The sequence below is a fragment of the Anabrus simplex genome, chromosome 2 (genome assembly GCF_040414725.1).
Source record: "Anabrus simplex isolate iqAnaSimp1 chromosome 2, ASM4041472v1, whole genome shotgun sequence".
NCBI classification, from domain to species: Eukaryota; Metazoa; Arthropoda; class Insecta; order Orthoptera; family Tettigoniidae; genus Anabrus; species Anabrus simplex.
This window is the reverse complement of record NC_090266.1, coordinates 131,121,436-131,134,547: the sequence shown is the minus strand read 5'-3', so window position 1 is coordinate 131,134,547 and position 13,112 is coordinate 131,121,436. Positions and strand designations below refer to the sequence as shown.

General features: G+C 36.5%; 1 protein-coding gene across 8 annotated transcripts in view; it reads left to right on the top strand.

Annotated features, from left to right (window-relative positions):
* LOC136863928 (metastasis-associated protein MTA3) overlaps positions 1-13,112 on the top strand; it is a 901,938-nt gene that overhangs the window by 441,733 nt on the left and 447,093 nt on the right. For all 8 annotated transcript variants that reach the window (XM_067140366.2, XM_067140364.2, XM_067140363.2 and 5 more), the window contains 2 exons: positions 3,647-3,835; positions 7,148-7,281. In XM_067140366.2, the coding sequence (XP_066996467.2) occupies positions 3,647-3,835; positions 7,148-7,281 (323 nt within the window). The remainder of the gene's footprint in view (positions 1-3,646; positions 3,836-7,147; positions 7,282-13,112) is intronic.

The window sequence follows — 13,112 nt, the reverse complement described above, 5'->3', positions numbered from 1 at the left end:
ACAGTTTGCAAATTGTTAGATAATTTTAAATGTATTCATGTAACAAATTTTGTTTTAATTGAAGTTGCTCATTTTTATCATTTTTGTACATATCACCTAAAGTAAGGCCCTCTTTTTTATTTGTAAAAATAGGTAGATTCTTAGTACAGGGTCATATTTGTATATATTGGTTCCTAATGTTTAACTCAGACAAGACCTGGGTCTTGACCTTAAGATTGACAATAGGCTGAAGATGCCCAAAAACAGGCCAAAACATGTACCTATGTAGTGTATACAAATCACTTAGAATTTAATCACCACAAATGGTGAATTGTATTGAATAGTTGGTTACAATAAATTTTATTTTAATAGAATCTTACTTATTGTTATCTTCAATGTGGAACAAACATGAGATTAGTTACTTGTAAAACCGGAGTACCCGGAGAAAAACCTCTCCCACCTCTGCTTTGTCCAGCACATATCTCACATGGAGTGACCAGGATTTGAACCACGGTATCCAGTGGTGAGAGGCCGACGCGCTGCCATCTGAGCCATGGAGGCTCCTCCCATCATCCACCCTATGAAAAACCTTGGATATTTCATAGGTGATATAGTCCATTTGTCCTCGTGAATCTAAAATATTTGCTATTTTTTGCTGGAATCCTACAATTTGAGCTTCACTGGAATAACTTTTCCTAAACACGAATGGCCTTCTATCAAACCGGACAGTAATTTTGCAAACGTGTCTAATATAATCAGAAAGAATGCTTCCCCAGAGCGTACAAACTACGCATGACAAACTGACTGGCCTGTAATTTTCTGCTTCATGTTTGTCACCCTTTCCATTGTACACTGGGGTTACTATTGCAACTCTCCATAAATTTTGTGTAGTTCCTTCATGCAAACAGTAGTCGACTAAGTATTTCAGATATGGCAAAATAAGGGGTCTGCTCGACGTTTAACAGCCCCATCCGATGGACAAATTGGTATTAACTTCAGGCAATTTCACTTCATATGTACACTGTGGAAAGGTTTACAATGGAAACCAGGCTTTTGTTATGCAACCTATTAATTAGGAATTGTATACTTGTATTATTCTTTTCCACCAATGGGTCTACTACTACTACTACTACTACTACTACTACTACTACTACTACTACTACTACTACTACTACGGTAGTGTGTTTTCTGAATATGAAGAGGAAAATGTTGGGACTAACACAAACACCCAGTCTCCTGGTCAGAAGAATTAATCAGACACAATTAAACCCCGACTCGGCTGGAAATCAAATCCGGGAACCTCTGAACTGAAGGCCTCAACGCTGACTATTCAGTCAATTAGTCAGACAAGTGCTGTAGATTACATCTTATCAAATAATAACACAGCCTTGCATGGGTTGAGTGTGGCATTCACAAATAACTTTCATATGATATCTTCCAGGAGATATTGCTCTATACTTATCTTATATCGTAATTATAGCCACCTGTGAATTTTTTTCTAAGCATGGATAATCGTAGGATTAGGGCTTCTATCACATACTTGCTTTTCAATTTGGAGTGCATTGTGTATAAGGAGAACGTCGTGTGCACATTGCAAGAGTAGAGCCATGTCAAATCTCTCTTTCTGTCACCAGTCTGTTAAGGTGGCAACAGCGCTTGGCAAGAAGCATGGTACTGGATGAGCCCATGTTCATAATTCTGAGTTTGGTATAGATTTGATTTCCTTTTTCATTCGTTCAGTTGCTCCTTACTTCCACAACCATTTCTAACTCTATTTCTTTCCAACCTGCACAGCGGGTCTTAACCATTCCTTACCAGATTTAAATGTACTTACCTATTTTCACAAGCCTCAACAATTGCTTGTAACCCATCCCACTGACTGTTTAAATTTTTACTAACCATTTTTTACTGATCATAATTTTTTTAACTCCCTCATGTCCGTCTTATCAGGCATTTGGTACTTCCTAAAAGTCTTAATTTTACAACCTTCTTTTCTATCACATTTATTTTTAACTATGACAAAAATAGGTTCATAATCACTTATGCCATGTATTACTTCAGTTTCTCTGTAGTCTTCATCTGGTTTTCCCAGCACTACGTCCAGAATATTTTTCCCTCTACTTGGTTCCATCACTTTCTGATCCAGCAGTCCTTCCCAGATTAACTTATTTGCTATATGTTGGTCATACTTCCTGTCATTTTCATTACCTTCCCAATTGACATTTTGTAAATTGAGGTCACCTACTACAATCACGTTCCTTACCGTATCATTTCCTACATAGCTGATTATAATAATGGAAGAACACTGGGAATATGGAAGAGATATGGTGATGGCATTCCTTCATTTAGAAAAGGATTATGATAGTGCACCCAGAAAAAATGTATGGAAAGTAATGCAGCGGAAAGGATTTGGAAAACAAATGATAGAATATGTGCAAGCAACGTACAAAAATTGTTGCTCCAGTGTGCGGCCTTCACGTCTCTCACAATATTGAAGATGCCAGCTTGTGTGCACTGGAATTCATCAAAGTTAAGTAGTTACTCAATGTACTCTAATTATACTGTAATACTTATAGTTGCTGTGGTTGGTAGTCAGATGGGATTGCTAAGTGATTTTGCATCATGGTATCCAAGTGCCTGTACCAGGTGAATTGGCTATGTGGGAAGAGCAGAGTGGTTTTGGAATGAACCTGGTCTGTGACAAGGAAGTATGCTGCCACCATTGATATTCATAACTGTTATGGACAAAATTGTGAAGGAAACAAAAGTAAAGTAGTGGGCATGGAGCTTGAAGGTAGTGATGTGGTGAGAAAACACAGAGGAAGTACAAGGGCAACTTGACATATTGAGTGAGATTATTGAAAATTATGGAATGAAAATCAGCATGGAAAAGAGCAAGACACAGGGGTTGGGTAGAGGAGAAAGGAACTGGAAAGAATTATAAAAATACAGCGACAAATCCTTGAAATTGTGGAGAATTTCAAGTATTTGGAAAGCAAACGGATTCAGGATTCAAGGCTGGGCTTGGATTTCAGTAAAATGATTCAATAGGGAAATGCATTCGACCAGTGTGTGAGAGACATGATGTGGAGGAAGGAAGTACAAATGAAGTGTAAAAAGGTGATTTATAAGTTATATTGCTGCACTATATTGACAGTTGAAGCAAAGACTTGGATACTGGGGGAAAAAAAAAGACAGGAGAATAAAATCCAGCCCAGTTAAATAAAATATTTCAGAAGTATGATAGGAAAGATAAGAAAGAACAGAGTAAGTACATAATGGAGAGGGATAGTGGAAAGGTGTGAAAATAGGATAGTGTTTATTGTAAATCCACAAATACATTGGCATGAGGTATGTGTCATTTAAAAAGGTGCAAATCAGTATTACTGTATAATATAAATGGGCTATATAAAGAGGTCACGAGATGTTAATATCAGATTGTCCTGGAAACTGATAGCTGTAGTTGAGTGGAAGTGAAGCAAGGTTAGTTTAGAGCAGAATGTATTGGTTTAGCGTATTAATATTGGGGTTTGAGGAGTTTGTTAGGGCAATATATACAAATCAAAACATAGAGTCAGTTTATAGTGATGCTGTTTTACTTGTTATATTTAACATTGTTTTTACTAGTTTTATGATGATGTCTTATCTGACCTTTTTTTCCTTCTAGTTCCATGCCATGGATACACTTCACAAACATGCATATAACATGGCCGATGCAATTAGTTCATTAGTCCCTTCTACTGGTCCTGTATTGTGTAGAGACGAAATGGAAGAGTGGTCAGCATCAGAGGCGAACCTTTTTGAAGAGGCACTCGAGAAGTATGGGAAGGATTTCAATGATATTCGTCAAGATTTTGTAAGTAATTGCAGATGTTCAGTTGATCAGCTTGCATTATCTAAGGATTTACTAATCATTGTTTAGTAATATGAGATTCCATTAACATTACATCAGATTAGTTTGTATCTGGTTTTGTGATGTGCTGCCTTCACCTTGCTCACTATATTGAAGATACCAGCTTGTTTGCGGTGGAATTCATCGAAGTTAAGTGGCTAGTCAATGTACTCTAATTACAGTATACTGTAATACTTGGAGTTGCTGTGGTTGGTAATTGCATGGGATTGGTTAATGATTTTACATCATGGTATCCAAGTGACTACAGATCAGGTGTACCAGGTGAATTGGCTACATGTTTTTGGGTTACGTAGTTGTACGTTTTGCATTTGGGAGTTGGTGGGTTTGAACCCCACTGTTAGGGGCCGTGGTTTTCCGTGGTTTCCCATTTTCACGTCAGGCAGGATACCTTATTAAGGACATGGTCGCTTCCTCCCAGTCTTAATCCTTTCCTGTACCATCATCGCTGTAAGACCTGTTGGTGCGATGTAAAGCAAATAGTACAAAAACGATCTGGATGTACTTGATCATATTTCATTCTTTGTGGAATGCAACACATTGGGATATTATCATCAGGATTCGGTGCGACATAAAGCCACTAATAATAATAATTTCATGTGGCTATTTCTAGCCGAGTGCAGCCCTTGTAAGGCAGACCCTCCGATGAGGGTGGGCGGCATCTGCCATGTGTAGGTAGCTGCGTGTTATTGTGGTGGAGGATAGTGTTATGTGTGGTTGTGAGTTGCAGGGATGTTGGGCACAGCACAAATACCCAACCCCTGAGCCATTGGAATTAACCAATGAACATTAAAATCTCCGGCCCGGCCGGGAATCGAACCCGGGACCCTCTGAACCGAAGGCCAGTACGCTGACCATTCAGCCAGCAAGTAGGACATAAAGCCACTAGAAAAAGAAGAAGAAGATAAAGAAAATCAGGATTCCCTGTGAACCAGGGAGATCTCTGCCATTAGAGCTGAGATAAATGCAGCTCTGCTTCAAATAATATACAGTGTGTATTATAATATCTGCAAGGTTGTCTTTCCCAGAACACTGTTGTCTTTGTATGGAGTCAAATGTTCTTGCGTACGTGTCTCCCATGTAAATGCAGATGCTTTCTACTAATTTTCAATATTGCATATCCAAACTCATTTTACCTTTATTAATGCATACCCTATTGACTGACTGATACATCTTGATAGAAGCGACTATCTTGATTTGCGAATGTGCTCTCACTGTCCACTATTCTAACGTACAGTATAGCACAACACCATAAGATCTGTCAGGCACATTACAAAGTACATTGACTAGAGAGTTCTTTGGCTTATGTTTGAATACTCCTACCCACCAAGGAATTTGTACGTTTGGCATGTTGGTGATATTTGATGTCCAATTGTGCCATCTGGGGAGAGTATCTAGAGGTAGCAGGTCATCCTATTTATTGTCATAGTGTCAGGTGTCCTGGAAAAGAATTTCCCCCACAATAGATACAGTGAAATTATACCTAGTAGATTGTAGAACTTGTCTATTCCTCACAGTAGCAGATTTTTATGGCAGGTTATTTCTACAGACAATCGGTTATTTTCTGATGGTAGAAAATTGGTAAAGCTGACTTGATGTTCCAACTGGCACAAAGGACCCCTGTTTTTGACTTGATATTACTTTCATTAGTTCTATATAACTTATTCAGCAGCTCCCAATTATAGGTCCATTTTGTTATGGGCAGTTGTATTTGTCAGTTCAACTTATAAAAATAATAATAATGTTATTGGCTTTACGTCCCACTAACTACTTCTATGGTTTTCTGAGATGCCGAGGTGCCGGAATTTAGTCCTGCCAGAAATCATTTACGTGCCAGTAAATCTACTGACACGAGGCTGACGTATTTGAACAACTTCGAATACCACCAGACTGAGCCAGAATCGAACCTGCCAACTTCAGCTCAGAAGGCCAGTGCTTCTAACATCTGATATCCAACATCTCCATGCCTTTTGCTCTTGTAGAACAAGATTAGCCTTATTATAAAAAGGAGAGTGGGGTGAGGATAATTTTGTTCCAGATCATTAATTACCACTCTGACTACAGACCACAAAATGAAATTTCATAAAATTACATTATAGAAGTGGAGGAGAGATGTAGTGAAAAATGAAGCCGTATGGAAAGAAAGGAATGAAGGTGGAAAAGTTAAATGGTAAAGCAGAGAATATCAGACAGACATTTTAGATATACTAAATGATCTGCATTTAAGGCAGTTGCCCAGGTGGTAGATTCCCTATCTGTTGTTTTCCTAGCCTTTTTCTAAATGATTGCAAAGAATTTGGAAATGCATTTGACATCTCCCTTGGTAAATTATTCCAATATCTGACTCCCCTTGCTGTAAATGAATACACAACCCAGCATGATTTTTGAGTCAAACCATGTGATACGTGATTTTAACTAAATAATCTCTCCTGATATCAGAAATGTCATTGTTTCTTTTGTAACACATCTCGTTTTTGTGTTAATTGCCATTTACTCTCTGCAAATGTGTCATTGCGGCTCAGTGCTGCTTTGTGATAACAGCGGATCAACTGGTTTTAGTGCAGCCATGGTTTGCTTTGTTATTGTTGTGTGTGTTTGTAAATCAAAACCACCTCTACTGACTTTGTCCCCTCTATTGAATTTGTCTGATAACAGAGTCTATTTTTAGATCATGGTAGCAGTTATGGAGTGAAGTCCTGTGACGGTCAGTTGCATTGTGAGTGTGGCGGAAGTCTGACCTTTTTCATCGTCATTTACCAAAACTTCCTAGCCTAAAATTGGGCATCATACTTTTGTACAGTTACATCCTACCCTTACAATTACTGTAGATCATCATTCAATCCAAGCTGCTTACAAGATTTCTTCCCAACAGGATCACAAAACTTTTCCAAGGGATATATTATTTTATTCTCAGCTAGTGTGTAAGTAGAACTTCAGCCAAACAGTTATGTATGAAATGTTTATTGAGTAATTTATTCCTTTTTATGTTATCAAATTGTGAAAGTTGACCCAAATATATTTAAATGTAACTCCAGGAATTGGCTGAATATGTGTGTGTTTCCTTTTCTTTACCTTTATTTTTCATCCATATTTTGATATCCTGTTCTGGTCACTTTGGTTGACATTTGTTTTTGAATTACTTGTACTGACATACATTGATAGTACACTGGATTACTTTTAAGACCCAGTTTTTATGTATGCTAATTGGAATCTATATTTTCATTTTGCATTATCTTAAATTTTACAATTAAATTTCAGCTCCCATGGAAATCTTTGGACAATATCATTGAATATTATTATATGTGGAAAACCACAGACCGCTATGTCCAACAGAAACGAGTGAAAGCTGTTGAGGCAGAGTCAAAACTTAAACAAGTTTACATTCCAAATTAGTAAGTAAAGAAACATTCTACATTTTATCTTATGTGAGAGTAATTCTGTTTTTGTTTGTTTGCTTGCTTGCTTGCTTGCTTGCTTGCTTGCTTGCTTGCTTAATTGGTATTACTATCATTATGATTATCTATTATAACAGGGAAAATAAAGGAGTTTAAGAAGGAGGTGCAGTTTAGAAAGGAATAGAGTAAGAAGTGGTTGCGGGGGTAAGGAGGGGTTGAAGGATCTTATTAGGATATTGAAATTAGCAAGAAGTCACCTAGGAATAACATGACGACAAACATAATTGGCAGCCATATAGATTTTAGGGAACAAATGAAGGACTAGTATAGATACTTTAAGACAGAAACATGTTCCAGGAATGACATTCCAGGGATCATTAATGAGCAAGGTGACTGTATACTTGAGGAGTTACAGAAGGCAGAATTATTCAGTCAGCAGTATGTAGAGGTAGTTGGGTATAAGGATAATGTTCAGGTAGAGGAGGTGACTAACAGTAGTGAATGACTGAAATTTACCTATAATAATAAAGACATTTTGCAATAAGTTACACAAGTTGAAAGCTAGAAATGCAGCTGGGATTGATAAGATTTCTGGGAATATTCTAAAGGTTGGGATATAGTGCCATATCTGAAATACTTATTTGATTAATATTTGCATGAATGAGCGATATAAAATGAATAGTGTGTTTCAATAATAGCTCCAGTGTACAAGGGAAAGTGCGATAAGTATAAAGCGGATAATTACGGGCCAGTCACTCTCATAAGTTGTTCGTAAGCTCTGGGAAGGGATTTATTCTGATTATATTAGACACGTTGGTGAATTTATTAACCGGTTTGATAGAAGGCAGTTTGGGTTTAGGAAATGTTATTCCACTGAGATTCAGTATGAAGGATTCTGGCAAGATATAGCAGTTATTTTAGATTTGGGAAGTCAAATGGACTGTGTTGCTATTGACATATCAAAGGCTTTTGATATGTTAGATCATGGGATACTACTGATGAAAAGAGTGGTTGAATTGGTGGCTAAATTTCTATAAAATAAAACTCAGAGAATTAGAGTAGGAGAAGCAGTGATCCTGAAATGATTAAATGGTGGGAGGGGGCGGGGCGCAGGGCAGTATTATTAGAACTTTGTATTCTTATGTATATAAATTATATGAGTAAAGGACGGGGATCAGAGACAATGCTATTTGCAGATGATGTTATATTGTATGAAGTAGTAAATAAGTTACAGAATTGTGGGCGACTACAAAAAGACCTCAACAATGTTGTGAAGTGTACAGCCAACGATGGTGTAGTAATCGCCATGTAAGGCCATACACTAAAAGGTAAATATCGCCGCCCGATTCTTCTTCTTCTTTTTTTTTTAAAAGGTTCATCACTGCTGCCAACATGAATAGTTACATATTAAAATCACCAAACATCTCCATAACAAACTAACCTCCATGTATAAGCATCGATAATGACGTTTCCTTACCCCAGTAAATGATAAAAGTTAAGATGAAATAAATCAAGATATTCATAATTAAGCCGGTTTCCACGCTCAGTGAGGAATTAAGGAAATAAACACACTTTCTCACTCTCACTCATATCAATGTTACATATTTCTGCCTTTATTTTTATATACACATTACTATAACCATATTCCTGAAAAGAGGGGTGTTTAACAACAATGCAATTTATTTAATAAGTCTTTGCAGTGTGATTTTCAAAAGTTCCAGAAATTACTTAGTGCCTTTCCTTTCTTTTGCGCGAACATTTCTTTCTCTCTTCAATAACCAGTAAAGGAGATTTTTTCTGGCTAGTGGCTTTAGTCGGACCAACACAGATATGTGTTATGGCAACGATGCGATAGGAAAGGCCTAGGAATTGGAAGGAAGTGGCCGTGGCCTTAATTAAGGTACAGCCCCAGCATTTGTCTGCTGTGAAAATGGAAAACCATGAAAAATCATTTTCAGGGCTGCCAACAGTGGGATTTGAACCATATATCTCCTGGATGCAAGCTCACACCTACAATTGTTAATTTAACCAACGTGCAGTTTTCTGGAATAAACAGAACTCCTGAATAAGGGTCCAAAGTATAACTGGCCTAGTGAAAAAAAGGACTTAGATATTATTACCACAGTGGCTGAGGTAGTGGCTAACATTTCTAAACTCCCCTTTTAAGTTCAAAATGACATTAGATTTGATATAAAAAAGAAATTACCTACACTAGCTAAAGAACTTAATGCTAAATCTGACTCTAATCAAAAAACATTAACACGTAATTTGAGAACTAAAATAGAAGATGACATCATAGTCACAAAAGCTGATAAGGGAGGGTCTATAGTATTAATGGATAAGGACAGTTACATAAATAAAACTGAAGAATTTTTTAAGGATAAAATTTATACAATAGTTAGCAAAGATCCTATTGTAAGAATACAATGCAATTTAAAATCTATAATTAAGAACTCCACATTCCTTCTCAATGAACAGGAACAACAGAGACTTATCAACATGAACCCCAGCATTCCAATAGCCAGAGCCCTAACTAAAATCCATAAAAACAACATTCCTTTACGTCCGATTATTAATTGCCGTAATAGCCCTACCTGTAAAGTTTCCAAATATATCCACGGTTTTCTAAAACAACATTATAAGTTTAATAATAAACTTACTTTAAAGAATTCAATCAAATTTTGCGATATTTTAAGTAAATTTGACTTACAACCTAACCACATAATGCGTTCCTATGATGTCATAAACATGTATCCAAATATACCTACTAAAGAAACTGTTAAAATTATCTATGACAATATTTCAAAACATAGCAGCCTGAGTAAGCTGGAAATTGATGAATTTATGAAGGTCTTGAATTTTGTATTGAATAACAACTTTTTCTCCTTCAATAGAAAGATTTATTAAGAGACTGGCTTAGCCATGGGTGACCCTTTGTCCGGCATCTTGGCTGACATTTACATGGATTCAATAGAGTATACGAAAATCAAAGAACATATAAAAGGTATATGTTTGTGGCTAAGATTCGTGGATGACACTTTTGTGGTTATTGATAAAAATGTTACTAACAGTTTTAGAGAATTTAATTAAAACTGACCCTAATGTAAAATTCACTAAGGAAGACGAAGTTAAACAGTCCTTAAATTTTCTAGATATAACGATCACGCGCGTCAATAATACTTTTGATTTTCAAATCTACAAGAAACCCATACAATCTCCTATAACCATAAATAATTCCTCTTTACATCCCAATTCTCAAAAACAGGCGTCATTCTATAATTTAATACACAGAGCTTTGAAAATTCCACTCTCCCCTCACAACTTAAAAATAGAATTAAACTATATAAGGAACTTGGCTAAACTCAGTGGGTTCAAAGTTGAAATGATTAACCGGTTAATCAATAAAGTTAAATATAAACTATCCACGAATCTCGTTCCAGATAAACCTAAAAAAACTAATTACGCCACGTTTACATACAATAACCCAGCTATCCACCAGATGGCGAACACACTGAAGAAATATGACACTAATATTGCTTTCAGAATAGTTAATACAAATCAAAGTATATTTTTTAATCATAATAAAGTCAATTATAAAAACAGCCATTTTTTGAGATCTGGTATTTACAGACTAACTTGCGCTCAGTGTGGATTTAGTTATGTTGGTCAAACTGGGCGCAGCTTCTATACGAGATATATGGAGCATTACAATGCCTTAAAACATAACAAATATTCAGCGATGAGCATACACATGAGTGAAACAGGACAGTAGTTTACATCAATTGATAAGGATCTCACTATTCTAAGATGTATAGGCAAAGGAAAACTTATGAATGAATTAGAAAGTCTTTACATCGTTTTAGACCAAACCTATAACAAAGACCATAATCTTAATGATGCCACGGAGACAAGAAATCCTTTATATGGCCTAACTCCAAAGTTATTAGGCATTGTGAATTCAAAACATAATACAATCCCGCAGACTTTTAGAACTTCTTGTTCTAAAGCTTCCACCACCTCCCCAAATATTAGGCCCGCCCATCTTGCTCCTAACAGCCCTCCAATAACAACACCTGTGCGCAAGGATCCGCCCACCCTTACCCCCCTCCACGTCCTTCACTGCCTCAGTCACACCGTTATAATACTAGAAGTAGAAAGCTCAGTCAAGCTAGCGTTGCTGGAACAGCTCGACGTACTTAACACGCACCGTACGGGTAAGTATCGCCTTAGGCATTTTTGACGTATGGGAAGTCTCATGAACAGTACTATTTAATTAACTTTCTTTAATATTTTGTTTCAGAAAAACTCGATCATTTCTTCCAACAAATGTTTCAACGGGGTTAATAATACCCACTTGACCGTCTTTTGGATCCAATTGATTATCGCACCAACATAATTACTGACATCCACTAGCTTTGACACAACATTTTATCATTAGCAACGCTTTCACAAGAAGTTCTATTTTCTTTTCTACGACTTTCAGATATATCAGCCGTACACATTTTAACATATTTGTTACGTTCACACTTCTGTTTTAAATAACTGACAGTGATTTTACTATCTTGGACTCATGCTATGGGAATGGAACAAATATCCCCCTTTGATGATTATGCTTACACTCAAGGCTGTCACAGTCTTAATGATATATAAGAAGAGGATCCATTTTGGTTTTAAGCGCTCAAATATTCATGATTAACCACGTTTTAATCTTTAAAAACTGTTAATTCACATTTTTTTCTAACATACTTTGATGCAGTATCGTTATTTTAGACGTTATAGTATAATATTTTATGAAATCATTGTCCAACATTTTATTCTGTAGTTTATAAGATTGGAAAGATTCCATATCTCTTAATTTTTAAGATGATATAGGCTGATGATGCCCGTAAAAAAAGGGTGAAACGTGTACCATTGACTTTTATGTATTATGTATAAATTTTAACCACATGAAATAGTGGATTGATTATATTGTATTGTATGGAACAGGTGAACCTGTAAATATTATTATAATATTTGAGATATATGCAAGCTCACAGCCACACGCCCCTAACCGCACGGCCAGCTCGCCCGGTAGAGAGATTATTTGGCATATTTTCAGTTTGCAGGCTGGTTATATCTTCAATCTTATCCAAGAAACATATAGAACTAATGTGCTAAGCTATGTGAACGGAAATTAGGTCAGCTATCAAGCTCACTGCGGAATTGAGAATAATAATGCTATTAGTTCTCCTAACTACTTCTATGATTTTCATAAATGCTGAAGTGCTAGAATTTTGTCCCACAAGAGTTCTTTTATGTACCGGTAGGTCTACAGACATGAGACTGGCGGATTTGAGTTACTTCAAATACCGCCACTCTCGAACCCACCAATCTTTGAGTTCCTCCATTCGCTTAAATTTAGTTTAAATATTTCCTGCCTTTATTTTGATGTACTCATTACTATAACCGTATTCTTAAAGGGAGGGGGGAGGGAGAGAGAGAGAGGAAGAAAGAGAGATCTAGATTGTATATTTTATTGCAATTTCCATAAGTTCAAGTACTTGCCACGTAGGACCTATCTGTCCTTCCTTTTGCTTGGATGTTGATTTATTCTTCTTCTTTCTTCAATAAGCATTAGGGAATGGGGGGGACATTTTAAACACATTTTTAGCTTGCAAGTTGAAGTATCTCAAGCTTACCACATTAGGGAAACCCAGGAAATGTACTGGGGCACTAATGAGTCAAACAACATTACCAGATTTTTATATATATATTGGCTTAAATCACACTGATTGAAGACAGGTTGTAAGGCAAGAATGGGAGACGAAAGGGGGCTAGGACTTAAATGA